Source organism: Vanellus vanellus, assembly GCF_965231255.1.
Source record: "Vanellus vanellus genome assembly, chromosome: 6".
Classification (NCBI taxonomy): Eukaryota; Metazoa; Chordata; class Aves; order Charadriiformes; family Charadriidae; genus Vanellus; species Vanellus vanellus.
The window spans coordinates 47,124,812-47,152,048 of NC_138911.1; the positions used below are offsets into that span (position 1 = coordinate 47,124,812).

Below are 27,237 nucleotides of genomic sequence, written 5' to 3' on the forward strand. Positions count from 1 at the left end.
GCGGTCCCTGGGCGGGACAGGGCTGACATCACAGCCCCCGCGGAGGGTCGCGGCGCGGGATGAGTTCTGCCGCGGCCAAGGTACGCGGGACTGCCTCCCCGCTTTCCCTACGAAGCGTCCCCGCCGGGCGGGAGGGGAGCGGGGGGCGATGGCGGCGCCCGAGATGGAGAGAGCGGAGCGGGGCGGGGGGGGAGGGGTGTCTTGTGGCGGTGGCTCTCCGCCCTCGGCCGGCGCAGGCCTCGCCGTGTTTGGCCCCGCCGCCCGCCTCGGCAGCTGACTGGGATCGCGGCCTCAATCAGCGGCTGTGCCCCGGTCCCCCCGGAAAGGCCGAGATTGCTGCCGCCTCGTCCTGCGCCCATGTCGCCCTCTCGGTGGAGAGCGAGGAACTGGCCCCCTCGCTGAATAAAACTAATGCCCTTCAAAGCAGTGGTGGTGTTTACTCAAGATAGTTTATCTGCGTGAGCTGCCAACGCCGATGCCTGCTGCAGGGTACTGAGCGTTCAGGAGCAAACCTGCTCCTGCTTTTACCTCTACGTTTCATGCAGCAGAGTACGAGTGGTGCCTTTCAGACACGGAGGTTTCCCCTGTGCAGGCCTCCAAGGAGCGGGTTTCTCTCTCGTGTCCCAAGTGGGCGGCTGCTCCCCATCAGTCCGCCTGCGCAGGCTGCTTGGGGTGATGGGTCCCAGGAAAGCGGTGAAAAGACTTTGCCTTTCCAAGAGGGCTGGAGCACCTCTGCTATGAGGACAGGCTGAGAGAGGTGGGGTTGTTCAGCCTGGAGGAGAGAAGGCTCTGGAGAGACCTTATAGTGGCCTTCCAGTACCTAAAGGGGGCCTACAGGAAAGCTAGCGAGGGTCTTTTTACAAGTGCATGTATCCCTGTCCTGGGCTGCATCAAAAGAAGCATGGCCAGCAGGTCAAGGGAGGTGATTCTGCCCCTCTACTCAGCTCTTGTGAGACCCCACCTGGAATATTGCACCCAGCTCTGGGCCCTCAACATAAGAAGGACATGGACCTGTTGGAGTGAGTCCAGAGGAGGGCCATGAAGATGATTAGAGGGTTGGAGCACCTTCTTCTATGAAGACAGGCTGAGAGAGTTGGGGTTGTTCAGCCTGGAGAAGACTCTGGGGAGACCTTATAGCAGCTTTCCAGTATCTGAAGGGCGCATACAAGAAAGCTGGAGAGGGATATTTTACAAGGGCATGTAGTGATAGCACAAGGGGGATTGGCTTCAAACTGGAAGAGGGTAGATTTAGATTAGATATTAGGAAGAAACTTTTCACTCTGAGGGTGATAAGGCACTGGAACAGGTTGCCCAGAGAAGTTGTGGAAGCTCCATCCCTGGAGGTGTTTAAGGCCAGGCTGGATGGGGCTTTGAGCAACCTGGTCTAGTGGGAGATGTCCGTGCCCATGGCAGGGAGGTTGGAACTAGATGATCTTCAAGGTCCCTTCCAATCTAAACCGTGCTATGATTCTGTGATTATAAGTGTGTCCCAAATATAGCCTGGAAGGAGGTGGTCTCCAGAGGAGACCACACTGAAGCCAGACAGGCTTGGAAACCTCAGGGCTCAACACACCAAGTTGGGGGTGTTTTTCCCATCTTCCTGAACAGTGAACTGCATTACCCAGATTTTTACACTAGATTAGGATTTAAGCCCAAACTTTCCTCACTGCACCACTGATGGTGGAAATAAAAACAGAACCAAACCTGAAATCTCACTAGACACGAAGCAAATGTCCCCCTGCTATCCTCCCTGTTCCAGCCAGTCCAACCTGCAGCTTATGGGGATTGTACCCTGCAGGGCTGTAAATGGAGGCAGTTCTTCTCTGCTTACTCCCCTGGCCCATGCTCATCGCCTAGTTTGAGGAAGACTAGATACAATGTCATTCTGGGATCTGTCCACTGAGGACAAAACATCCCTGCTGTCTCTGGTCTTTACTTAGCTGGTTGTTTTGCCTGTGATCTTCCCTGCCGCTGGGAGCAGAACAGCATGAACTTAAGAGATCGCTCCAGGCCCCAGCCTCTGGAGACACAGTTCCCAGCTGAGGGATGGGTTGTTTTCCATGCTCCTTTTGGTAAAATCCCCAGGGGGCTTGAAATTACAGAGCGAAACAATTAGTTTAGCACAATTTATTACAAATGATAGTGCAGGCTGCAAAAACAACAAAAAACTGTAGAGGATCAGGAGAAATGTCACTGCCAGCTGAGAGGCCAGAGTCCAAAACAGATGTGGCAAAGGACATGAATTTCTGAGCCAAAAAATCATGAGCAAGGTCCCTGAGAAAAACAAGTAAAAACAGTATGTCATGAATGCGGTATGTTTCCCTTTTGAAGTCATAGTTTCTGTTTCTTTCCCTGCAACCCAGCAGGCTAGATATTTGAAAAAAAAAAAAGCATAGCTGAGATTTCTAATGCCCTCATTCCAGAGGGCAGAGAATTTAAGAAAATCAGTAAATACTTTGTCCACAAAAGTGTTGCCAATACTGCCATCACTCCCCTCCTCATTTAGAAACCATTTCTCCAGTAAATTCTGACTAGAGTAATTTAATCAAATGTATGCCTCATTTACAGTAAGAAATAAAGTAAGAGAAGCATTGAGTTTACAAGTAGAACTGGAGCACAGAGATCCTCGGGGTTTCTCTGATTTCCTGATGACAGATCGTGTGTCAGTGAGCAAATCTCTGCCTTTTTCTGTCTTGCTGTCAGTCTCTGGTGTAATTTCTATGCATTTTGGGAGGGTGGAGACACAGAGAGATCCCTGGCATGCCATGGGATCTATGGAAGAAAGGAGAGACATGATTATGGGTTTATTTAAAGACATGCATGAGTACCAATTTCCTGTGTGGAAAGAAAAGACCATAACATACAAAAAAGTGAGTTTCATATTTTGCACAAAGTTGGCCTGGGAGCAGAGTAGCCACATAGAAACGTAGAAAACCCTCTGCACTGGCTGGTACTGATGGGAGGAGGGCTATGGGGTACCCTGAGGGACCTCCCCGCAAAGGCAGCCCCTCTTCAGGGAGCTGGCCCTCTTCCCTAGTGAAACAGAAGTTCTGCACGTGGCTTCAGTTTCCTTGTTTTGTTCCCCAGGGCTATCTTTCTGCATCAGCAACTGCTGAGAGCCTGACAGGCTCTCTAGTTATTTATTTCTGGACAAAAAAAAACCCTAGGGAAATAAGGATGGTTCCTAAATGTGCTTCCAACCTCAAAGCTGGTTAATGGTTCCGATATCAGGGCTGGGGCTGCAGCACAGCACAGGACTGCGGTTGCTCAGGATTGCATCTGACTGGCTGATTTTCATGCCCTGGGCACAGATTTGGGGGCATAGTCCTTTTCTTATTGACTTTAGGAGAGTAGCCTTCCCTCATCCCAACTGAGTTAAAAGGGAAAGCGAAGAGGTTGTTTTTATTTCCTGCAGTAGATTGCACACACTGACCATGGCATCTGAAAAGGTGAGAACTTGGACAGGGTGGAAGGGTCCGTGAAAGCTGCCTCAGTGCTGGAGTTCAGGTAGAGATGAGCTGTCTGTCCTCTCAGCATTCACCTGGAACAGCAGTAGCTCTTCTCATTTGGAGAGACCTGGCACAGCCCTGCATGGCCGGAAAAGCCATTTCATGCCACACAAATAGCCAGTGCAGGTGCTTGACATAATCAGTGGGGAATTTGCTTAAAAAGTCCAAGATGGGATAAAAGTTAGCAACATCCAATAGGGACAAAGAGGGAAGCTTTCTAGAGGATAATTTTAAGGTCATTTGTGCATTGCTGGAAACATGAGCTGCAACTAAATATTCAGAGGGCAGCATGAAAGACTGACGCTACCTGTATGCCCAAAACAGCAACAGTCACTTTCAGAAAGGAGCCCTCTGTCCCCCAAACCTCGCTCTGCCCTGTCTTACGTTTCCTGAAATGCCTTCTGTTCATGCATTGTTCTCCTTATAGTACTCTGGTGTTCCCACCATATAACCACTTTATCTCTCTTTCTCTTCTCAGCCGATACTTTATAGCTATTTCCGAAGTTCCTGCTCCTGGAGAGTGAGAATCGGTAAGATCCAGTGTTGATCTCTGTTTTATTATCTTGGTGTTTTTGCGGTATCCTCCCCTTCACTAACCCAATTAATTAGTCACTTATTAAGAGAGAGATCTGCAAACATGATCCTGGAACAGTGAGGCATTTCCCTCTCCTCTGGAGTGGGAAGGAGGGAACACCACAGCCTACCTGGAGCAGGTCAAAGGGAGCAAACAGCCAGAAGGGCTTCACTCAGCCTGCAGTTAGTTGGAGGGAAATACTCCTTTTATAAAGCTAACATGATGCAGATGGCTCTTTCTTCCACATTATCTAGAAGGGCCCTACACTCTATTTTCACACTGATACTGCCTCAGACTCTGGTCTGCCCAGGTCTTGAGAGCAAAGCAGGGCTGGGAATGGTCCCTGCTTGGACTGAGACAGTCTTAAGCAAGTATTTGCAGGTGACCCCAGGTCCCCCTGCCCTGTATAAGCCCCAGCAGTCAGGGCTGCACTGCAAAGAGTGGCAAAGCTTATTTTGAATAATGCAGTGTTTTTGCCAGGACAGATCTTTAGTGCTTTGATCTTTCATTTTCCAGAGCACTATCTTCTTGGTGAACTCTGGATGCTTTTCTTGAGGGATAGGGTCTTTTTTGGTTTTAAAGCCATTCTTTTTTTTTCAAATGGAGATGGTAACATTTCCCTGAGCCCATTACCAATGAAACTGGTCTCAGTGTTCCTGTCTGAAGCTGTACACTCTGCTCTCCCTAGCACTGGCGCTGAAAGGGATTTCCTATGACGTGGTGCCAGTGAACCTCCTGAAGGATGGGGGGCAGCAGGTAAGGATACAGCCATCGTTGCTCTCTCCAGGGGTAATGAACTTGGGGATCATTAGGAGAACTGGGATTAGCACTAGAAAGTTGACAGGCAAAGTCACTTAATTCCTCACCACTCCTCTGTAATTAATAGTTGCTTTCAGCCATTATTCCCTGGCATGCAAGACAGGGAGATGACCACAGGACACTAAAGGTTTTCTCCTCTCTTAAACATCTGTGACTGAATTTCATAAGGCCGAAGATCTTTTGCTCCTGCTTAGCATGATATAACTGAACATATCTGGCACACAGACTTCATAAAAGCTGCACTGCAATTTAAACACAAACTTGACCTCATTCAATTAGCACTAGAAAGTGCATGTGGCAGGGGATGTGTGTTCAAAAGATGCTAAATGATATAGCAAGGGTCTGCAAAGGGCCTGCCAAAGGAAGAGGTGGGTTGCCAGAAGAAGTCTTCACTGAGAACTTATCCAGGGGGCTATAGCAGGGAGTTGTGCACCTAGTAGTACCACCAGCTCGATGTGCCAGTATGGGCTAAGATAGACTTGGAGAACTGGAAGAGTAATAGCGACACTGCTGCAGTACCACCCATCCTGGGCTTTGTATTGACAGTTTATCAAGAGGTAAAGCAGTTTGGCCCTGGATGCAGTGATCCCTGAGCCCCAGTGAGAGCTTGCTGTAGGCTAATAGTACAGCATAACTTAATGCAAATATTAGTACTGAGGTAGAGGGAAGAGCCAAGTAAAAAAAAAAACCAAACAAACAAAAAACCAAAAAAAACCCCTTTGGTAACTAGCTTCTGGGGGAAGGAAACAAGGAAGAAGTATTTATTGTTGCAGTAATCTCAGGTTTGTTTCCACAGTTCTCTGCTGAATTCAAGGCAATGAATCCAATGCAGCAAGTCCCAGCCTTGAAAATTGATGGCATCACCCTTTCTCAGTCGGTGAGTCTTCTCCCCCAGAGCTCTCATCCATGCATTGGAAAAGAGGTGGCATTTGTGATAAACAATCCCACTTGGGGGCAGAAATAGCCCATAGTCTCTGCTGGGAAACCGCTGTCAAGGATTTAAGCTCAATTCAGTTTTGTGTTGTAACTCCACCTTTCATTGAACAGTTTGTAGTCTGACTTAGAAGGCTGTGCTAGGGTTTGCCTGAAATTGCAGCTGGGCTAAATGACAACAACATCACAAACAGACATCAAATAGGATATTCTGTTGCTTGGATTGGTAACAAACTTTATTCAAAAGCTGTTGGATCAGCTCCCCTTTCCCAGGTGTTCAGGATGTGAACTTTTCCTTGGTTCTCCAATAACCCCCCCTTACTTCTTTGTTCATTACAGCTAGCTATAATTCATTACCTAGAAGACACCCGTCCTAACCCCAGGATCCTGCCCCAAGATCCAAAGAAGAGAGCCCAAGTCAGAATGATCGCCGATCACATTGTCTCTGGCATTCAGCCACTCCAGGTATTGCCTCGTCATATCCATACAAATGAGAAAACCAGGATGGGTTTCCAGGAGTCTGTATCTCTGAAAAGCTCGGTCTCTTTAAAACTGCTGCCAGCCAAGAGAGTGGCAGACCTTACGACTCCATGTTAGCAGATGAAATCTCTGCTTAGCCTCTGCCTCATCTGCCAATGACAACAATACAGTATTTCCTACAAAGAAAATCCTATAGCACCCCAAGATTTTCCAGAAACAGCTGAACCCATACGGTTTCACTGCTGGGTCTAGGATGTTTTAGGAACCCAGGGGGCAAGGGCAAAGGGGTACTCTGGCAGCTGTTACAGAGGGACAGTCCCAAGAGAGAGATACAGCAGGGCACGTGATTCGGTGAGGGTGAGGTCAGGGCTGACCCAGCTGGCTGAATTCAGGCTGAGGGTTTAGACTCCTCATCTCCCTTCTCCTCCACTGGATGAGGCAGTGGGCAAGATCCAGCCAGCAGTGGTGAATCTAACCTGGAGATTGTGTGCCTTCACAGAACCTGAGCGTCCTGAAACAAATGGGGGAAAAAAAAACGGAATGGGCTCAGAACTGCATCGCATCTGGCTTTCAAGGTGCGTCCCACATCCAAAAGGATCAGCACGTCAACTGACCTTTCAAAATGCTGTACCGCTGGGGTCCTACTTTCCTCTTCAAGCACAGCAACAGATCTCCCTAGGCTGGCGTGCTGGGGTCCTGCCCTGCAGGCAGGGACAGTGCTCTTCCTGCCCAGAGTCCCTTGTCCAGGACTAGTCAGTCTCCAGGGTCTCAAGGAAAGATGCTGTCCACAGAGCACTTCCACTACTGCACATGGAAGAAGGGAAGCCTGGGGCCATCCTGTACACCACAGCAGTTGATTCATCCTGAAGCATGAGGGCTGACAGCACTTTTGCTTTCCACCAAACTGCTCCCAAACTAGTGCCTTTTGCTTTAAAGTTCTATCAATCTGTGTTTATATGCTTTTGTAACCAGACAAAAGATATCTGGCAGATATCTATCTGGCAGATAAAGATAGATGGCAAACTCCCATAGGATCTAGCAAGTAGCAGAATATTTCTTTACCTGCCTGGGAAAAACAGGGTGCTTTTTGTTTCCTCAGAACCCTTTGCCCCATGTGCTGGAACAGCAGGCCCATCTTCACTTCTGGACAGACACAAACTGATCAGACCTTTGCATTTTTCCCCTCCTCACTCACATATCTCTACATTGTCCTCTTGGTATTTCAGGTGCATTGCCTGAAACAGCTGAAATCACCCTGGGTCCCAAAAAGCTGAAGGACACTAAAGACTCCCATAACTATGCAGTTGTAAGATTTCTGTTCCTTCTAGGTTCTGTTCCAAATTGCTCCTTTTTCATACTTAGCTCAGGGTCAAAATGACCTTGTTCCTAATTCCCAGTCTAAAAGGTCTTTGATGTCCCTTTCAAATGAGTTTCCAATGCCTCACTCCTGTGTACCACCTCTCTTGGCAGCGCTGGAGCAGATTCTGCAGCACACTGCTGGGCAATACTGCGTGGGGGATGAGGTAAGTATCTGAAATAGTGTTGTGCACCATCAGAAAACTGAAACTTCTAGTATATGCCATAAAATAGGTAAGGAAATTAGTTGTTGAGACACAGCACAACCCCATCCTGTGCCAGGAATTACATGTGGTGCCTTCACCATAAGAAAAAAAGCTGCTTGGGTCCTACCTAGGCCATTACTGACTTGCAAATAGTTATGGAGATATTTACTTGTCCCTGCCTATAACCTGCTGATGGCCAGATTCTGCAGCTGTATCTAGGATCTGGCTGCTACTAGAGGGTGTCAAAGCAGATTTCATCTTTTCATCATGGATACATATTTCATCTTTAAGAGGTTTGGAGTTCAAAGTGTCCTGTCATAGTGACAATGCTTGACTCAAGAAACACAGGTTCAGTTCTTAGCTCTGTTCTGTGGAACTGTTAACCAGGTTGTATTGTATTTTTTGGCTCTGTTTGTCCAATGTTAACGTGGACACATTTCAGAGAGCTCATACACAAGCTGTTCTGACCCTTACTAAGCTAGAGGCCACTCAAGCCTCTTCCGTTTAGTAGTCCTGTTTGGCGGGCAATCGGATCTTCCCTATAAAAGCCTGGCAAAAAGGAAGGCTCCTGCAATATTCTGTGATGCAGAGGATTGTCTAGCAGAAGGAGCCTTATGGAACTGGAGCCATCAGTGGTCAAAGGCTAGTTACAAGATGCTGGAGAATAATGTGTGCTCTAAAGGGCACCCAGAGCTTTGTGACCTGGTGGAGTGGGTAGGGGCAGCTGCCTCTGTGGCGATAGGCAGCTAGCTGTATTGTCCTTGTGTCTTCTTTTCAGATTGCAAGTCCCTGAGCCTGTGTGCAAAGGCCCTATGGCATATCAGGTCTTGACATTGGCAGGAGCAATGCAATGCAAACAAACAAAATTTACTCATCTTTTCCCAGCCATGCAAACTCCCCCCTCCCTCCATCGCCTCCCTCTGCAGCTTGCCAGCACACTTGTTTGCTCAGAGGCAGTTGCCATAGAAGCACCGTGTCCTTGAGGTCACGATGATCCGCTGGTAAACATGAAGCTCTCTGAAGGCTGATGGCTGCTTCTACTAGTGACTCCTATGGAGTTCCTTTCTTTATACTGTTGTTGTATTACTTATGCTAGATTAAAGAACGGGATCGTTGTGACAACTCCTCTGTACCAGCTGGTAAAATAATTTCTACCCTGCTGTCAAAGCCTGCCACCACAGTGAAGCTCTGAGTTACTCTGACCCCTTTTTCTATGCTACATTTGCAGGTTTCCATGGCTGATCTCTGCTTGGTGCCTCAAGTTTTCAATGCTGAAAGGTAATTAAGGCTAAACTCAAGGTGCTCTTAAAGGGCACCTAGTCCTTGTGCTGGGCTGTCAGACCATACCTTCTGCTGGTCCTTGTGCCCGTTAGGAAAGCATCCCCCCTGACTGCCCTATTCAGTTATGGATTTTTCTCTGCATGAATTTTCCTATGTCATAAGTACTCTCTCTTTTGGAAGTTCTTGGAAATAAGGAGCTGGGCTCTCTTCTCAGAGGCCCCCAAACGAAACCTGATCTATGTCCTTAGAAAAGCTACAGTTGCCCACACTCCACATCCTGTCTCCTCGCTTGCCCTGTATTTACACTGCAAACGGGAGGAAAAGATTAATCTGACTATATTTGTTGAAAGCCTTAAGCCTATGCAAGTAGTAGCTGCATGATTCCCAGGAAAAGCATAGTGCCTTCTTACTCTGTGCTGCACACTATGTAAAAGCCTAGTGAAGATGGAAGAGCTAACTAACTTTTTCTTTAGCATTTGTTTTTAAACCTAGAAGGATGAACCTTTTCTCTTAATGCAAAAGTACCCCAGCCTGTGAGATTTTTCCAGACTGGGCAGGCACAACACATGGCTCTACTCTTCCGCTCACTACTGCACTGGCCGTCTGACTCGAGTACTCACAAATTCTTTTCCTTTTACAGATTCAAAGTGGACATGGGTCCATATCCCATAATAACCAGAATAAACAAAGCTCTCCTGGAGTTAGAGGCATTCAAAGTAAGCCATCCATCCCGGCAGCCAGATACTCCTGCAGAGCTGCGAGCTTGAAGCCCATCTACTCATTAAATCAAGTAAGTTGGAGTGTCAGAGAGGACAACAGCTGCAGCTTGAGTAGGACTTCAGTGCCAGCAGGAAGTCCTAGTGCTATTTTCTCACTTTCATCTGGATGGGAAGAAGGACAGAGGACCTGGTAGCCTGGATGACTTACAGGAGCTATGCCTGTGCTGGAAAGCTTGCAGCTACTTCTGACTATGTTCTTTTCTATCTGATGTATCTCCACGAAGCAGATTAAAGCAGAAGCATCCATAATTACCAGAAGTCCCCTTTTTATGGCTTTGGGTCAGGCAATGTGGCCATAAACAACTGTGAGGCATTGAGCCAGTTCTGGACTCCTCACAGTGGCGGCTTCTTTCTACCAGCTACAGAAAGAGCATCAGGGAACCAGTGTACACAGTGCACTACTGACCTAGCAGGCCTGCGTGTCCTTGCATCTGCCTCAGGGCTATGGCATAATTATCAGTGCGATGGATATAAATCATAAGAGGTAGTCTCTGACAGAAGACAGCTTAATCCCAACCCTTGTTGGGCCCCAATGGGTCTTGCAAGAGCCAACAGTCAGCAACTCTGCCTCCCCTTGCAATGACAAGAGAATTACTACCCAGGACAGCTGATTTTATGTCTGGCAGCAATCTTGCAGAATTTATAATAAAGGTCTGTCTAGAGCAGGTGGTTGTGCCATAGTCAGCAAGACACAACTAGCTCACTCCTATCTGCTGAAAACAATGGTGTTCTCTTCCTTTTCCCATCCTCAGACACCGCTCTAAGTGTTTTCCTACTCCTCATCTGCAGACTGTTTCCCAAGGGAATCCCACCCCAGATTCTCTCCAAACCAGAATCACACCTGTACACCTTGCACTGTGAGGACCTTCCAAGTATCAGGAGTAAATCCCATTCCAGTCATCCCAAATGAAACCCAACACCCAAGTCACCTTTGGAGCTGAAAGCACCCCAGGAATTCCAGCCCAGAAACCTGTAGGGCAAGAAGGGAAACCCAGAAGCCTGTGAGTGTGTTCCTGTGCAGGCTCAGCTCAGATCCCAGTGAAGGTTTTGGCACCCAAGCCAGGGATATGGGAGGGAATTTCCACCAGTCTGATCCTAAATGTCAGCTCCCCTAAGAGGGCAATACCCACGGCCTTCAGAAAGGCTTTACAAGCCCGTCATCTCTTGTGCCAAGGTAGCATTCACCTACATATAGATACTTGAACTGCCACATTGCTTGGACTCCTTTATTGCTATGCATGTCTGTATTCAGGCTGGTGAAGAGCCCTTGCTGTTCCAGGCTCATTCATTGTGCATTATCCTAGGTCCAGCTGGATCTTGACTGTGCTGTTGTAAAAGGTCCCAGCACAGTTGGATCCCCCAAAGACCAACACCGTGTGCAGGTTATGCTCCTCTTTGTTCTCCTTGTCCTCATCCATCAGGTGGGCAGGAGTCAGGTCAAGCAGTGTGTGGCCAGCTCGGGGGACAGAGCAAAGGTCATGGTGGATCACTGTGCTCCATGAAAGAGTATCTGAAGTCAAAAGCAGCTATCAGTACTGACAAACCCATTCCTAGTGCAAGGGAAACACCCTGCAGCCCAATAGTCATCTTCAGCTATGGAAACTGGGAGGGAGAGTCACTCACCTAGGTGGAAGACAAAGGCATCCTGCAGGGCTCCCTTGGCATTGCAGCCTCCACTGATCAAAACCTTCTGGTCCGACACAGCCAGAGCTGCATGAAAACTACAACCAAAGAAAAGCTGAAAGGTGACTACAGCAAAAGCTGCTGGGGTTGCCTCAGTCAGCAATAGGCAGGGACAGGCAGACTTCAGCAGGAAGGTGGGGGCTTAAGCTGCAGAATGGAAGTTAACTTCTGCTTCTCTTCTGCCCTGACTTGCTGAATAACCCTGAAAGAGCTGTTTGTTTGCCTCTGCAGGTCAGGCCATGATCAGGCTTGAAAAGCACCTCATTATTTCAGAAGGAGCTATCAAAACTCCTATGTTTTGCTGTATGGAGTGAGACAGCAGGCTAGGTAGGCTTTGGTCTGATTTAGATCATTGTTCTAGTGGGCGACAGTGTCCTTTTAGGACCAGCATAGTCCTGGCAGAAGAGTTCCTTCCTCTCTGTGTGTCTGTTGCACTCTAGGTGGAGAACAAACAGCAGGCAATACAGTTCACTAGCACATGGCAGAAAACTTCCCCTAGCCTGAAAGGCAGACTTCCAGGGAGACTAAGGGGTCTGTACCCCACCACCACCACCTCCCTACAGGCACCAACTAGGACAGCACAGGAATTTCTGGTCCTACAGCAGAGGGGCCATTGACTGTATTTTGACTAGTGGGACAGAGATATGTAAGTGGGTCTGACCACAAGCATAATTTAAACCTGGCTTCAAAGAGAAAGGACAGAGGAAGAAGATGGCTCCTGGGTCTGCAACAGGATCTTACCAACGTGCAGAAGGCTGTCCTGCGAGGAGGGGGACTGGTGTGTACTCCATGAAACCTGACAGCCAGGGGAAAGGCAGGTGAAGTGTCCAAAATGCTCAGCCTCATAACCAGACAAAAACTTGCATACTCTGCCACATCAGCAACATTGCATTCTCTGTTACCCAGCTTCTTGCAAAAAAGCAGTCTCTTGGTTTTCCCCATTCCCTTCCCTCTTACCCCAGAAAGGCTTTTTTTTTTTTACCCCATAGTTTTCCATCTCCATTGCCTAGTCAGGAGTTTTTATAACGTTAATGCTACCTTCCCATCGAGCATGCCCCATTTCCCAGTCCCTGCCTTCAAACAGACCTTCCCAAGGCATCTACCTGGCACAGACTTTCTTACCCAGATCCAGGATGTGCATGTCACTGTAGTAGAGAGAACTCCTCCGACCCCCAAAAATCAGCAGCTTGTTCTTCAGTAGAGTAGCTGTATGCCTGGGCAGAGAAGAAGCAAGTGAACAGTATCTTCAGTGAGCTCCCAAAATTGATGTTTCAGCCTTGGCTTCTGCAATTGGGCTACCACGACCTCAGTCTACACCTGCCTCTACCCCCAGCCACCACAGCCCAAGGATGGAATTCCATCAGGACTCATGACAGGAGGTACTGGGAGTCACACTGCTCAAAACATAGCCCTATCTTAAGGAGCAAATGGTGGAGAACAATCATCTAATATTTAGGAAATTACACTGGGCTGGGAGAGAAGGTGAGCAGAGGCTTCCTGCTCTATTTTGGAGGGCTGGAATAAGAGCACTCTCACCCAAGCCTAGGCAGAGGCTTCTCCCCTTCTGAGATAGGCTGATACCAAATTTCATGCTCTGGATTGAAGACATAAAGCACATTGCTGCAGGGTCCAACTGCCAGTGATGCCTTTTTGGGGAAAGTGCCTCCAAAAACAAAGAGTTCCTTGCGGTAGATATTTGCACTGTGATAGGTTAGCACTGGTATCCTCCCTTTAGCCTGAAAAAGTTCAACATACATTTGTTACAATAAGTGCATTATTTGCTCTGTAACCCATAGGAAAGGGGCCCACATCATACAGTGAGTTCAATAAGTCTCAATTTACACTTTATTGGCTCCCCAGCCAGATCTTTGCCACACAGGCAGGCAGTACATCCTTCGTGTACTCTGCACCACCAGAATGCTCTGATGAGAGAACAAAAGTTAACCTCCTACCCCAGCTTTCTCTGAAGACAACAGAGAGCAGAAACATCTCATACAAGCTTATTCCACAAAAGCCGTCTTGTGACTTAGCCAGGAAAGAGACAGGCAGTGCCTTGCTGACAAGGCCCTTTGAAGGACGTGACAGGCAACTAAAGAGCTCGGAGATCCGCTGTGCTTAGAGCAGTCCCTGATTTAAGAGTGACTCTTCACCTCAGCATCCAGTGCAGCTCTCAACAGCACAACGTAAAATGAGAGGCCATTTCCCCCCGCCACTTGTACAGTACCTCCCACCCACAACCTTGGTCAGACACAGCACTCTACAGAAACCATTTTTTCCACCTTGATTCATTCATTGTAGGCACAGTCCCTGGTTTCTGCCAAGCTTGTGGCCTTTCAACATAGCCTTCTTACTTCTGTCAATCCCAACTAAGCATCTCAGACAACCTGCAACAACAGTGGTCCAAGACTACTGGTGTAAGCATATGGGCACATTAATTGCCACATTCAGGCAGGACCTGCCACCTCTCCTGTGCTTTTGTCTTGGAAGAGTTGCAGTACTTACAGCTACGGGGAGCCATTTCCAGGTGATAGTGTCCAGAATATAGATGTCGCTGTACTCTTTGTCCTCTCTTATGCCCCCAAAGATGTAGATACGCTTGGTGTCTGGGTCGTAGGTAGCTGTGTGACCATGCAAGCACAATGGCATGGCATTTTGTAGCTGGAAACCCACTGGAAGCCAGAAATCACTGTCTGTAGGAGCGACACCAGACAGATGGTGTGGGAGTTCAAAGGTGCTCTTGATTTCTCCGGATTTAAAGAATATGTCATAAAATCTTTACTCAAGACCTTGCTCCCTTCATCTCCTCCTCTCCTTTGATTCAGGGCAGAGGGGACTTATACAGAAACATTTCTGTTTAAGGAATGAAGGGGAACACTAACTAGGCAGGGAATAGTAAGGGGGAAGAGAGGATTGGTGAGGTGCAGAAAGCTGCAAGGCATTGGAATTGCATCTCACACTTCTCCACCAGTCATCACACACAGACTGCAAACCATGGTTTTGCTTTTACCCCTTAAAACTCACCCACCTCTTTCCAGAACTTAGACCTTAGCTCCTAGAGGGTCCCACCTACAACCCCGCAGCCTCTCATGGCACCCTATGCTGTCAGCTCAGCCTGGTGACCATGCTAGATATGACAGCTTTGCTGTCCCCTCCCTATGCACAGACCCCTAGGTACCCCCTCCCATCTGCATGAGTTGTCCTTGAGTCCCACTGCCCCCATTGCCTTTGATAGCCTTAAAGTCCCCACCAATTTCCAGCTTCCAGAGTGCATCCTTGCAGGACTGCTGATCGACACCTTCTCCACCAATCAGAACAGCTGTCCCCAGGTCACTGAGGCACATGGCATGGCACCACCGTGGGCTGGGACTGCCTGGGGAGGGGAAAGCACAGGGCGCTGAGCAGAGTCAGATGAGACACCCCCAGCTCCCTTTCCTGCTGGGGACAACAAGGCAGCTGAAGGCTCAGAGGGAAGAAATGGGAAAGCAAGGGCCCCAGGTCCCTTCCCTCTAGGGTGGCAAGAGGGACATAGCTCCCTGAGGAAGATTTTCTGTTGGCTTTGGGGAATAATTGCTGTACTAGAAGAGATGTTGCTAGCAGAGGGAGCCAGCAAAGAGTTTGGCTGGATGCATAACAGGCTGCCACTTCAGACAGGTCTGGATGCCCCCCATTGACTACCCATCCCCAGAAGGGATATCCCTGTTGTGCTATCCCCCTGTGTTACTCCTTGTGAAGGAGGACTACCCAGGGACAGCTTGTTAATGCCTAAGATACAGCAACCAGAAGCCTGGAGCTGCTTCCAGACATATTCCTCATACTGCTCTGTTCCTCCTCCTTTCCTCTCCCAGGCCCCTGTGGTTGGCTGAGCAAGCTAATAAATACTTTTAAATTCAAGTCTTTTCCACACCCTCCCCTTTGCCTCAAAAGGCTATGCACCCAGCGGTGTACCTGAAATTCAAGGGGTTACAGAAGCATACCGGATAGCCTGACAGTACTGGAAGTACCCATACTGAGGGCAGTTGCATGGAGAGCAACAGTATATACACACAACTTACTTGTTATTCTTGATCACTGGGGAGATAAAGGATGAAGCATAAGAGGCCTTTGACATTAAAGGGAATGGCATCACCAAGTAGCTGAAAAGATAAACCAGGGTTGAGGAACCAGATCCTCACCTTGCAACTCCTCCACAGCCAGATCTGCAAAGGAAACACAGAGATGGCCCCATAAAGAAAGCAGCCAGTAGACATATCCTAGAAAGTGCTCAGCTCCACAGTTTAAGAGCCCTTTGGCCTTCCTTCGTCCAATCCCCACCACAAAGCTACCTCACTGCCACAAACAAGGTGCAAGACCAAGAATCCTGAAGAAGGTCTCATCAGAAGAAATGCAGAAGATGGGTAAGAGCAGAACACACTTCCTTTGACTGCCGTCATGCTGTCACCATTGCATTTTACCCCTCCGACAGATGCTCATCTCCCCCCTTCTCACACTACCTACAGCAGAAGCGACTTTATGATGGAGCTGTATTTGCCTTTGTGAGAAGCAGGCCAAGTCCCCAAAAGTCACTTTGCTTCATGAGGACCACTGAGTTATTGTCAAACATTTACACACAAACTTGGTCACACCCTGGAGCTGACTTGAAATTCACATTCCATAAGCTAAAGGTTTTGTTTCCAAACGCCTTGACAGCTACCTTCTCACTACTGAAAAGTCAGTACAATTATATTCATTATACATATATTCATTTTCATGTTCGCTATACTTTAATAATAACCAATGTCTTCTATGGAGCAAGTGGTATGCTGTTAGTAGGGGAACAAACAGACTAACAGAGAGGCTACACAACATCACAGTAGGTAACTTCCTTGTGACTCAATTTAATCTTTAAAACAAGGATAACAATACTTGCCTTCATTTATAAAGCACTTTTACTCATATTAAAAGGTAGGCATATTATGTGATGGCAAAGAGTGTTGGCACTAAGAGTATCCCATGTTGTATTTCTGGCATTTTTCCAAAAGGCAAAAATTCATCAAGCAGTTTATCCAGGATCAAGGAGCAGTTCTCTGTATTTCACAAGCCAAGACAGACAAGCCCATCTTGCCTTGGAGGTATACAGAGAAATGGACTGGGAAGTTGTTGCCCAGCAGCATCAAGAGATCATTCAAACAAGACCTGTAAAATAAACCTGGAAGCTGCCAGAGTTACCTTCTTCATTGAGCTCTCTCTCAGACGCTGTGGGTTCAAATAAAACTTTCCTGGGCTTCTTGGGGTGGACAGGACTCTTCCTCCAGGCTTCACTGGTTTCTGCCTTGACAGATGGTGGCTTCAGTGCACAGGGTACCGCCAGGGTCCTCAGGGGTGGGCAGACATCCTTCCTCCCAAGCCTGGATGCTCTAGCAGTCACTTTTGAACTCTGAGTCCTAACCTGTGACAAAAGTCCCAGTCAAATCAGCCCTGAAGAAAAAAAACCTGAGGCTCCTGTGAGTTGTCTATTTCTGGGCCAGAGATTAGTTTCACATCGTGACTGTTTTCATTCTTGTCTTCCTGTTGAGTCTTATGGGCCAGCATGCCAACAGAATCAGCTGCCAAATATATGCTGAGCAATGCAGCTACCTGCTGCTGTATACCCAGTGGTCCACTTTCAAACTGCTGGCTGCGATGGGCACAGCTGGCACAAAGGCAACTGGAAAGGCAGAAAGGCCATCTGTGCTAGGAGTAACCAGGCTCCCACCTGGTGATCATCCCACCAAGGGCTGTTAAATTTAAACCTTCCAAAGGCATTTCAATAGAGAGTACCACTTTCTTTAGCACAAGTAAATCTTTGGCTCCAAAACTTGCTTAGCCAGGTCTCCACTAAGAGAGTGGCAGCAAATAGTTTCTGCTAGACGTTAACTGAGCAGCTATGAGTGAGGGAGAAGATACAAAGTAGGTTAAATAATGAGAGGAAGGCTCTAGTGTACACATACTGCATCAGGATCTTCCAGGTCCCGGCCAAGGGGCATACCATCTTCTGGGAGCACTGGTGACTGGGTGGTCTCTGGGATAAGGAAGGGGCGGGCGGGCGTACTGCTGGAGACACCTCGGAGCAGCTGTGGCAGAAACAGTGACAGTGAGACATGCCAAGTGTGCTGGCCTCCATCCACAAAGGGTAAGCAAAAAGATGTTTTGCAAGGGACAGATTCCCTGCAAGGGAATAGCCCAGCTTTAATCTCCAGCACCGACAGAATTAACAAAGAAAAGCAAAGCCAGGCACTGGGAGATGCTAAATTCAAGGGCTTCAGCAAAGGGTAAAACAACTGTGTGAGTACCACAGACCCAGGAGAAAGCAGAACTGGGAGTGAACCACTCTGTGCTGCCCGTCTCCTGTGACACAAAACATATTTTGGGAAAGCTGTGTTTAGGCAATAGGGCTACAACATCACAGAGGGTTTACACTCAGCACAGATGTGCATTAACAGATCTGTGTGTGGCAGCTCTGCCTTAGAGTAAGAAAAAGAAGGAAAAGGAGAGGATGGGGAAGAAGTTCTGTAGCTCAGAAGTTAAAACATTTGGTAACCAGGGCAGGAAGACAGGAGGATGTCAGTTCTTTTACCTGTCCATTGACAGTCAGGACAAGCTTCACAGAGTTGCCTTTGTCCATCTCTTTCAACGAGGCCATGAAAATATCTGTCCTCCAGTCACCTTCCCACACCAGAGACCTGCACAGGGCACCATGGGTTTTCAGCCCACAAGTGACACTGATCAGGGAAAAATTCCTGCTCCCACACTAGCTCGTAACGCCCCAAAGCCAAAAAAGATCCACCCCTGAAAGCATCATGAGAGAGAAACACCATGGTGGGGGACCAGCACAACCGGGCAGCCCCACAGAGCAGAAAGCTTTTCCAGGACGCCCCTCCAAACACCCTGGCAGTGCCAGCTCCCACCGCGACCTGCGGGCAGGCTCCAGCGTGCCGACCCGCTGTGGCACGACACCCGGGGACACCAGCACGTCCGCTGTGATGCTTGTGTCTGGAGAGTAACAGCTCCAGTCTCCCAGCCCGAACAACACCAGCTGCTTTGGCAAGGGCAGGGGCAGCCAAGCCTGGAAACCCATCTTGCTGGACTGGCTGCGAGGGGAGGGAAGAAAAAACAACAGAAAACAGAGATAATCATCAAGGTGTAAAACAGAAGGTCCAAAAATACATGAAAAGGCTCGAAAATACGCTATGGTCATGCAAGGAAGCGAGAACGGAGAGGCGAGAGGCGGTGTGTCGTGCAGGTCGCCCCCGGGGGAGCCCACCCCTGGAGAGAGCCGGGGCCGGAACAGGGGCAGGGGCAGGGGCCGGGGCCGGGGCCGGGGCCGGGGCCGGGGCGCCCCCACCGCTCCCTCACAGCCCCCAGAGCAGCCCCTGGCAGGGCCTGCCCGCACCTGCCGAGCCGCCGCGGCGGCTCCCGCAGCGCCCACAGCACGTAGAAGGCGAGGCCGCTCTCCTGGGCGCTGGCCCCGGGCCTGGGCCGGGCCCGGCGGCGAGCGGGCAACATGGCGGCAGGCGGCTGGGTGGGCCGCGGGCTGCCACCATTAAGGAGTGGCGGCGCAGCTGGGGGAGGCCGCCCGCCATCCGCCCCCGGCATCCCTGCTGGGCCCGCCCCGGCCCCACCGCCTCGGTCGGCGTTAGGAGCGACGCCCAGGAGCGCAGGGTCCCCGCTGACGGCTGTGCCGGGGCGACAGCCCTGGCATTGGGGAGGAGGTCAGGAGAGTAAGGCCGGCAGCTCTGGCCGGCCCGAGCAAGGCCCAGCCTCACCTCCGCAGCTAATTACACTGATTGCTAGAGCCCAGGCCACCTGTCCCTGTCCAGGGAGCAATAGTTTGTTTGCGGATTCCTAAATGATGGTATCTGTATGCATTTCTTGTAGCTCTCATAAAAAGGAGCAGGTGTGAAACTTGCTTCTCTTACTCCGTAGTCAGGGCTACCACCAAGAGAAGGCAGAATGGCAGCAGATCCTCCCTCAACGATAATTAAATCTGCATATATGTTACTACAGAGACTCCACTGCATATCCAGTACCACCTGTATAATAACAAATAGCCCTGCTAAGCTCAAAACCGCCATTGATAATCAAATACCACTAAAAGCAATGACCAGGCTTCAGCAGCCCAAGAACAATATTTGTGTGTATGTGTAGCTGAAACGGAAGAGCCACTTCCCAGGCAGAGCCAGCAAAGCCTGCTGAGAGACCTCCACTGAGGAGCTCCTGATCTGAGCGGTTCTGCTGCAGCCCAACCCCCAAAATTACAGAAAAGGTGGGAAAGAACTAACATCGTGAAATTTTACATCACTTCCCTGCATCCCCGCCAAGCTGCTTAGTTTTCCTCTTGGCCATATGCCCAAGGCAAACACAAGGACAGGGATTCCTAGTGAGTGCATGGTAATCAAGTAGCTATAGCACTGTTTCTCTTTGGTGGCCTTACAACAAGATGAAATGTCTTTAACATGGCAGAGTCATCTACCCCTTTGGTCAACTTGCTTTATGATTGCTCCTGCACATCAATTATTTTATAAAAGTGCTCCAAGGAAACACAGGACTACAACAGAAACAACTGAACTTCTGCAGCACTTGTCCTACTGAGCTTCATAATGAGACAAGTGAGGAAGGATGGCCCAGGCTGGAGGTATCATTCTTTATTTTCACCAGCAGGTGTGCTTCCTTCGGGCCATGTAGATAAAGTCTTCATACTAAGATAAAGTTGATGGGCAAGCGGCTATGAGGAGCTATGAAGGGCAAACACTTTTCTCTAGATAATTTAATCAACACCTGGTAACTGAGGAGATGTTTTTAATGCTTCAGATTGAAAGCTGAAGTAACAGAATAGCTAACTATAGGGTATCTCTGCAAATGGAGGTGAGAAGTACCAGTATGAAGCACTGGAGGGTAAAGCATTCAAACTCTACCCATTTGGATAGAGGCAGCCCCTGGTTTGAGGTAAAACAGAACCAATTTTGAGGTAAAACAGAACCAATTTTGTTCAGTAACTTTGCTTCTTAGCTAGGCCTCTCTACTGAAATTAACTGCATATTGTGCAGACACTGTTCACTCTCTCAGAGTGATAAGACCTATGTTTATAGTTGATGCCCAGGCATGGTATGCAGAGAGGCTCTTGCTTATACTTATTGCTATAACACCCAAGGCCAACCAACTTTGTTATTTGCCCCATTGGAGGGTCGGAAGTGGAAAAGCATAGTGGGGTCCCACCTGCAGGGAGGAGCAGACAGGACAGGTGACCCAAAACTGACCAACGGGGTATTCCATCCTATCTGCCTCATGCTTAGTATAAAAACAGAGGGATCAAAGGGTCAGCACTCTTACTTCAATGGCCGATGTCTAAGGAGGACTCTGTTTGTCTGCCTGTGATCCCAATCCTGAATGCAGATCCGGAATCCAGTTCCCGTCCGTCACCAAGTCGAGCCTGGGACTGCTCCAGTGCCAGCCGGTGTCATGATTGTCATCTCAGGAGCTTGATATGGTTTTGGATATATTTTTCATTATTTCTTTTTATTTCATTATTAATATTTCATTAGAGTAGTTTAGTTCCTTCTAAACTCATAAGTCTCTTTTTCCTCCTCTGCCTCTCTCTTTGAAGAGGCGTAGAGGGGAGCATCTGTCGGTCCCATCTGGGGTCCCCCAGGTCCCTAGTAGCAGATTTTGGCCTAAACCACGACACGTGTGCATGATACGAGCTGGGCTACTTGCTTGTTCCTCTCCAATTCTTCAGGCATTCAGTATAATCTCAAGTGTTGCAAAGAATTTGAAGAATTAAAAAAAATAAAAAATAAAAAAAATAAAAAATCCCAGCAAGTCATTTTACCAGACAGAAAATTTCCTGGCTGGAACCATCAGCAGCAGCTGACAACAAAGCATTTTCCTTTCCATTTGCAACCGGAATGTCCAGTACACTGCAAAGTACATTTTGAGTATTTGTCTCTTCTTTGCTCATAAAACCAAGTTTAATTGTGTTCTTGTTTTGTTAAAAGTCTGTAGTTCAGTTTTTCATATCGAGACACTCACTTGCTTTAAACAGAAAACAAAGTTCTTGGTTGCATAGTGAAAAATTTATTTAAAGGGAGTAAGTTCCAATATACTATTACAAATCAGCCACAACACATCAAATATAAACAATACAAACCAAGCATAGAAAGAATGCAAGCACACTATAAATACAGTCTTCATATATGCCCTTCAGCAGGAGGTTCAGTGCCGCATTTTGTTAAAATACCCTCTCCTCCATTTAAAAATCCTATCTTGGGAGGACATGAAAAGCAAACAGTTGGCACCGAGAACTCAACTTTGAAATCACAGGACATCAAAAATATTCACATCACATAGATAAGGACTGACAGACAACCATTGCAGTTCACAAGAATATAGCTCTGAAAAAGATATGACAAGCTACAAGTTGCTCCCATTGAAAGACTATGCTAGCAGCGTGGAGCAGTGAGTTGAGAACAGACTGCTTCCCTCTGAGGAGAGCAGACAGTCACCAGGGCATCCTGGAGGTTGCAGGGAGACCATCACCAGCTATTTATAATTTCGAAACGCAGTTCCTAAGCATCAAGGTCATTACTTGGCAAAGCCTCCTTAGCTATGTGCTTAATGGTTGGCATCCAGCTTCTTGCCCAAGGGACTTGACACACCAGTTCAGATGGCCTTAAACCAGATAACCCTCACAGATGGATCACAAAATTCTTCCTCTCTCCCCGACAGATAAAGGGTACATTTCTTGTGATGAAGCTTCTGAGAAAGCAACATGTAAAATCCAGAATGTAATGCAGAAAAGCCAAGGGGAGTCAGACCCACCATCTACCCAGCCTGATGATGTGTCTTCAGCTGCAACAGCACCACTGTTTCAGAGTAAGTTGCCAGAGACTCTTTGGAGGCAAACGTGGAATAACCCCACAGAAAATTCTCCTGCTAGCAAGATGTATTTGAAGTCTGCAATTTTATGTACCTTCTAAAACTTTATTTAGTTGATATTTACTGCAAATCAACTTGTTTAGATAAATGATGTAGCACTTGACTCCTGCTAAACTCCTGGCTTCTTTCACAGTCTAATTAGCCAATGTACTTAACGCAATCAGTTCCCAGTTTTCAGTTCTACTGATTGAGATGTTCTGCTACATCTACATGACATTGTCACATCCATTATTTTCCCAGATATGAGAAAAGGAGAAACATTCTTTTCTTTCACATTTGTAGATAAAAAAAAAAAAAACCAAAACCAAACAAACAAACAAAAAAATATCTTTGTTGCTTTGGTCTCTTACCCAGCCTCATTACACATCACCACACACCACTCGCAACGCTGGATTCAGACACTCTTTTTGGAGAAAATGATGAATGGTCACAAGGAATGCTCTTCTGTGTCTATCTAGTGTTCCTCTGGTCCTCAGGTTTAGCATCAGCATATCAAAAGGAATAGTCATCTGGTGTTCCTTCATATCTGACAGCAGCATATGATGCAGACAAGGCAAAGATCTTATGGCACCAAGAAACCCAAACACCGTTCCACTACTCAACTCGCAGCAACAAGACAGTCTAATGAACAGCTTAAATCTGCAGGAACAGCCTACAGGGGCTTTCCTTGCCTGACCTTAGGAAGTGCCTCCCCTCTACCCAAATAGACAGAAAAACAAGGAGAAGGAATCCCTGGATTAAAGACATCTATGGCTCTTATTTCAAACATGCTCCTTGTTCCTAAGGCACCTTGTGATAAATCCTCTGTGGAGTGGCTGTAGTAAGGGTAGTGAGACAAGAAGGAAGGGTATAAGCAGTGGTGATAAAAGTGAACTCATTTAGGGATTCATTCTCTACCCTAATTCCCCACAAGAATGAATGTCTTTCAGCAACTAGACATGTGGCAAGGCTCACCTTTAACCCACCTCACCAGGTCCAGCACCACGATAACCAACCCACCACAGGCCATAGATGAAGGTTACATGCACACACAGTTACAAGGAGACACACGCACAGGGTAGAGCCATAAAGAAAGACGTGTGGCTGTCTTTTAGACTCAGTTGCATAGTAACTCAACTTTCTTCTTAGCACCTAAAGTTTAACTAAGCTCTCTTATGCATTTTCATCTTACCTGTTCATGTAAACAGCTCATTACCAATAATAATCTATGTAACTATTAAATGGGTCCCAAGCATTAATTTGCAACTAGCCTCTGTCTGACACCAATAACCTTTCACAAGAATCCAAATTACAGGCCTCCAAAGAGTTTGTAAGTAAATTAAATCAGTACAAGTGGTCCCTGATTTAACACTCTGTCCTCGGTAAAACACATACATTTTAAACTCCTGTTGCTACATTATACCTAAAGGGAAAAAAAAAGAGAAAACAAAGGATAACTTATGTCCTTCTTTGACATAAAAAAACCTGCCCAACAGATTATTACCATTATTATAAATACAAAATTATACAAGCTAATTTTTATACAAGTCCTGCACTACAGGACTGTCTTATATCTCTGACTGAACCTGTACATCTTATCTCTAGATCTAAATCATATTCAAAACAAAATGGAAAAAATTTTGTGCTTTTACAAAAGCAAACCCAAAATGCAAAAGCAGCTTATTCCTTGATATAGCTTTTTGAATTTCTCGACAAAATGTATAGGGAGAAGAAACACATTTTAAAACCTATCTGAAATCTTCCTTCCACAGAAACAAAGCAGAAATTTTCCTTTCTCAAGGATTAATTTCCCTCTCTGAAGTGCAACTGCCTTTTAAATTAATTTTTCTTTCTAGACCCAAGACCTAGTTCCAAAGTCTCCAATTAAAATAATAAGTGTTTCCATCACTGCCTCAGCCAGATAGGTGGATAGGATACAAATCCAGGAGATACACCAAAATGAAAAAAAAGGATGCATGAGAAATAAGATTACTTCTTTGAACCAACTATGGGCTCAATTTAGAATAGGAATGGTGACTGTTAATCACTAGCCACACAGCCAAGCTACTGGATTTATCAGAAAATTAATAAAGACTATATATCCTTCCAAAGAGAAGTTGTCACTTGGGTAATGAATGCTATCTGAATACCTGAGAAACAACATACTAATGTAAAGTGGAAATTAAAAACAACAACAACAACAAAAAAAAGAGGAGTTATCCTGTATGACTGTGAAGCTTCTGTTTCCTGCAGATGAAATATTCTGTGCCGAAAACTACCTTGTGTTCATAAGAGATACCAGATACTTCTGGGAAACTTAAGTGGAGAAATAACACACACCGAAAGCTTTCAGTTCCACTGTAGCAGGCCTATCTATGGGGACACTGCGTTTGTACACCAGGCATATGCTGATTGGGACGATGTACCACATTCAATACTGCTGTTTGGCTTAAGTCAATTGAGACTAGGAGGTGGGCACAGTTCCAAACAAGTGACCTGAGCCTTATTAAAGGTTTGTCCACACTTCAGAAAGCTAGAACTGAGCGATAGGATTACCATCTACAGTGCAACTTAACTAAACCCACTAACTAATGGTTTTAGAACTGACACATAATATTTATATGTCAATGAGCGATCCAAATTTGTTGAGGCAGGCCTTATTAACTACTTACAACATGACAAAATGTATTTTGAACCTTAATATAAGTGACAGACAGACGGGAGGGGGAAGTAGCTGCAAGTTAGCAACAGGGAGGCCACACTATAAGGGAAACAGATTTTTAGTGGCGATAACCCACTAGCTTGCAATAAGCTGTGCAACTGAGGATGAATAATTCTGGAATATCTAGTGTATGTACAGGTCAGAGTTGCCTTCAACAGAAATAAATCCTAATTAGAAAGTGGAGTGGGTGAAAGACATGGCAGCATACATTAACCAGCAAATGCACACAGGGTTCTGTGGATCTCCCAGCAAAGGACCAAAGGTAGTCATTGAGTGGGGCAGTGTTGACATTGTGGTAAGACTGAAGGGTCTTTTCTGTTGTCTTCGGTTTAGTGCCTAGGAACTTGATAGACAAAGGATGGGAAAAAAAAAGAGCACACCTTATCCAAGTTGCCCAGGCCTAATTCAAGTGCTGTGCAAAGGCCACAGGATGGCCCTCCATCTTCCACAAGAGAGACTAAAGGAAGGAATAGTCCTCCCCAAGCTGCTAAGTGAAAGAGCATCTTATTCTGACAGATACCAAGCCTGTTCTGCCTACCTGCAAGGTTGTCCTGTGGTTGCACCTGCGTGAATAAGGCAGCTTTGCAGTTCTCCCAGAGCCCATGTGCACATGCTCTCTCTCTTTTGAGAAAGGCAGCTGTTTTCTCCCTATCTCAGGGCCCAAAGCAGCAACAACTCTGCTCCCTGCCTGCTCACCCAGAAAGCCACTGTGCTCCAACCAGCATTCTTTGCATTTCCACTCCTTCTGCTCCCAGCTTGGGCTGCTCTACTGTAGACTGACTGCTCTCTCTTACCATTTTGACCTACTAAGTGCTCTGGGGCAGTGAATAAATAATCAGAGATAGTTAAAAGCTTGAATATGGAGCAAATTGCACAGCATTACAATATAACCTTAATAGGAACTATGTAGCCTTCCTACGAGAGTGAAATCTTTGGCTTTAACTACCCCAAAATAATTTTGTCCATTATTCCCTCTTAATACAGGGAATGTACCAAGTATAGGTGCTTTACCTAGAGGATTTAAAAATAAAACTCAGAACTCTACTAGAATCACCATGCAAACAGCCATTTTGTGTCTCTGCAAAGAGGTATCAAAATGTAAATACAGCAGTATTCTTAGAAAGGAGAATGATTTCAAGTTAAAAGTATTAAAATAAACAACAGTTACAGAGAAATGTGATTTAAAATTCATCTCTGAAGGATTAACTTAATCCTTGTTCAACTCTGCCAGTACTTGAGCAGAAGGCGATCACTAATGCCATCGCTAGCCACCAAACATGCCGAGGAGCTCCATCCTTTACCGTGTGGTCAGGGTTAGCAACGGCCTTGCTGATTCTGGTTCACAGAAAGAACTGATGAAATCCCACACCTGTCGAGTTTCTGAGCAGAGATGTTCTTTTCTAACAATACCTTTGCAACAGCAATAGCAGCTGACAAGCTACGCTTCTCTGGGGAGCCTTTTCCTTGCTACATATGGTATTATCCAGCTGGCAGCAACACCAGTGAACTAACATTCTGCTACTGGGAAACATTTCCTTTATATTTATTGGTTGTGCTCCAACCTTTTTGTATTTATTCAGCACAGCAGTAAGTAATTTCTTCTGTTTCACATCTGGATTACAGAAAAAACTTTTGGTGGTCACTGAAGTTTTAATCATCCACATATCCCTGCAATCAACAGATATAACATCCAATTCTTAATCCATAGGTCAAACCTTCTTACGGACTTCTAGGTCTGCACCCTCCCCCCAGCCCCTGTTCAAACACGTCCTGTGACTGCCATTTAGGGCCCACCTGTTGTAGCGTGGCCTAGCCACTGCAGCAGGGGCTGCTGCTGGCCAGCTGGACCCCCACCCACACGAGTGAAGGAAGCACTGGCTGCTGGTGACAGGTAGTGGTGGTAGGTGATGAGATTTATCAGTGGCTAGGTGACAAGCCAGCTGTGCTTTTGGCTCATTGCAGCTGA

At 47.0% G+C, this 27,237-nt stretch overlaps 1 protein-coding gene across 1 annotated transcript; it reads left to right on the top strand.

Annotated features, from left to right (window-relative positions):
* Positions 1-10,183, top strand: GSTZ1 (glutathione S-transferase zeta 1). The gene is made up of 9 exons (XM_082484843.1): positions 1-80; positions 3,988-4,039; positions 4,772-4,839; positions 5,699-5,779; positions 6,175-6,300; positions 6,815-6,890; positions 7,786-7,838; positions 9,106-9,155; positions 9,799-10,183. Exons 1-9 carry the CDS (start codon positions 60-62, stop codon positions 9,923-9,925), a joined length of 654 nt encoding a protein of 217 aa, XP_082340969.1. The 5' UTR covers positions 1-59; the 3' UTR covers positions 9,926-10,183.
* The last annotated feature ends 17,054 nt before the right edge of the window (positions 10,184-27,237 follow it).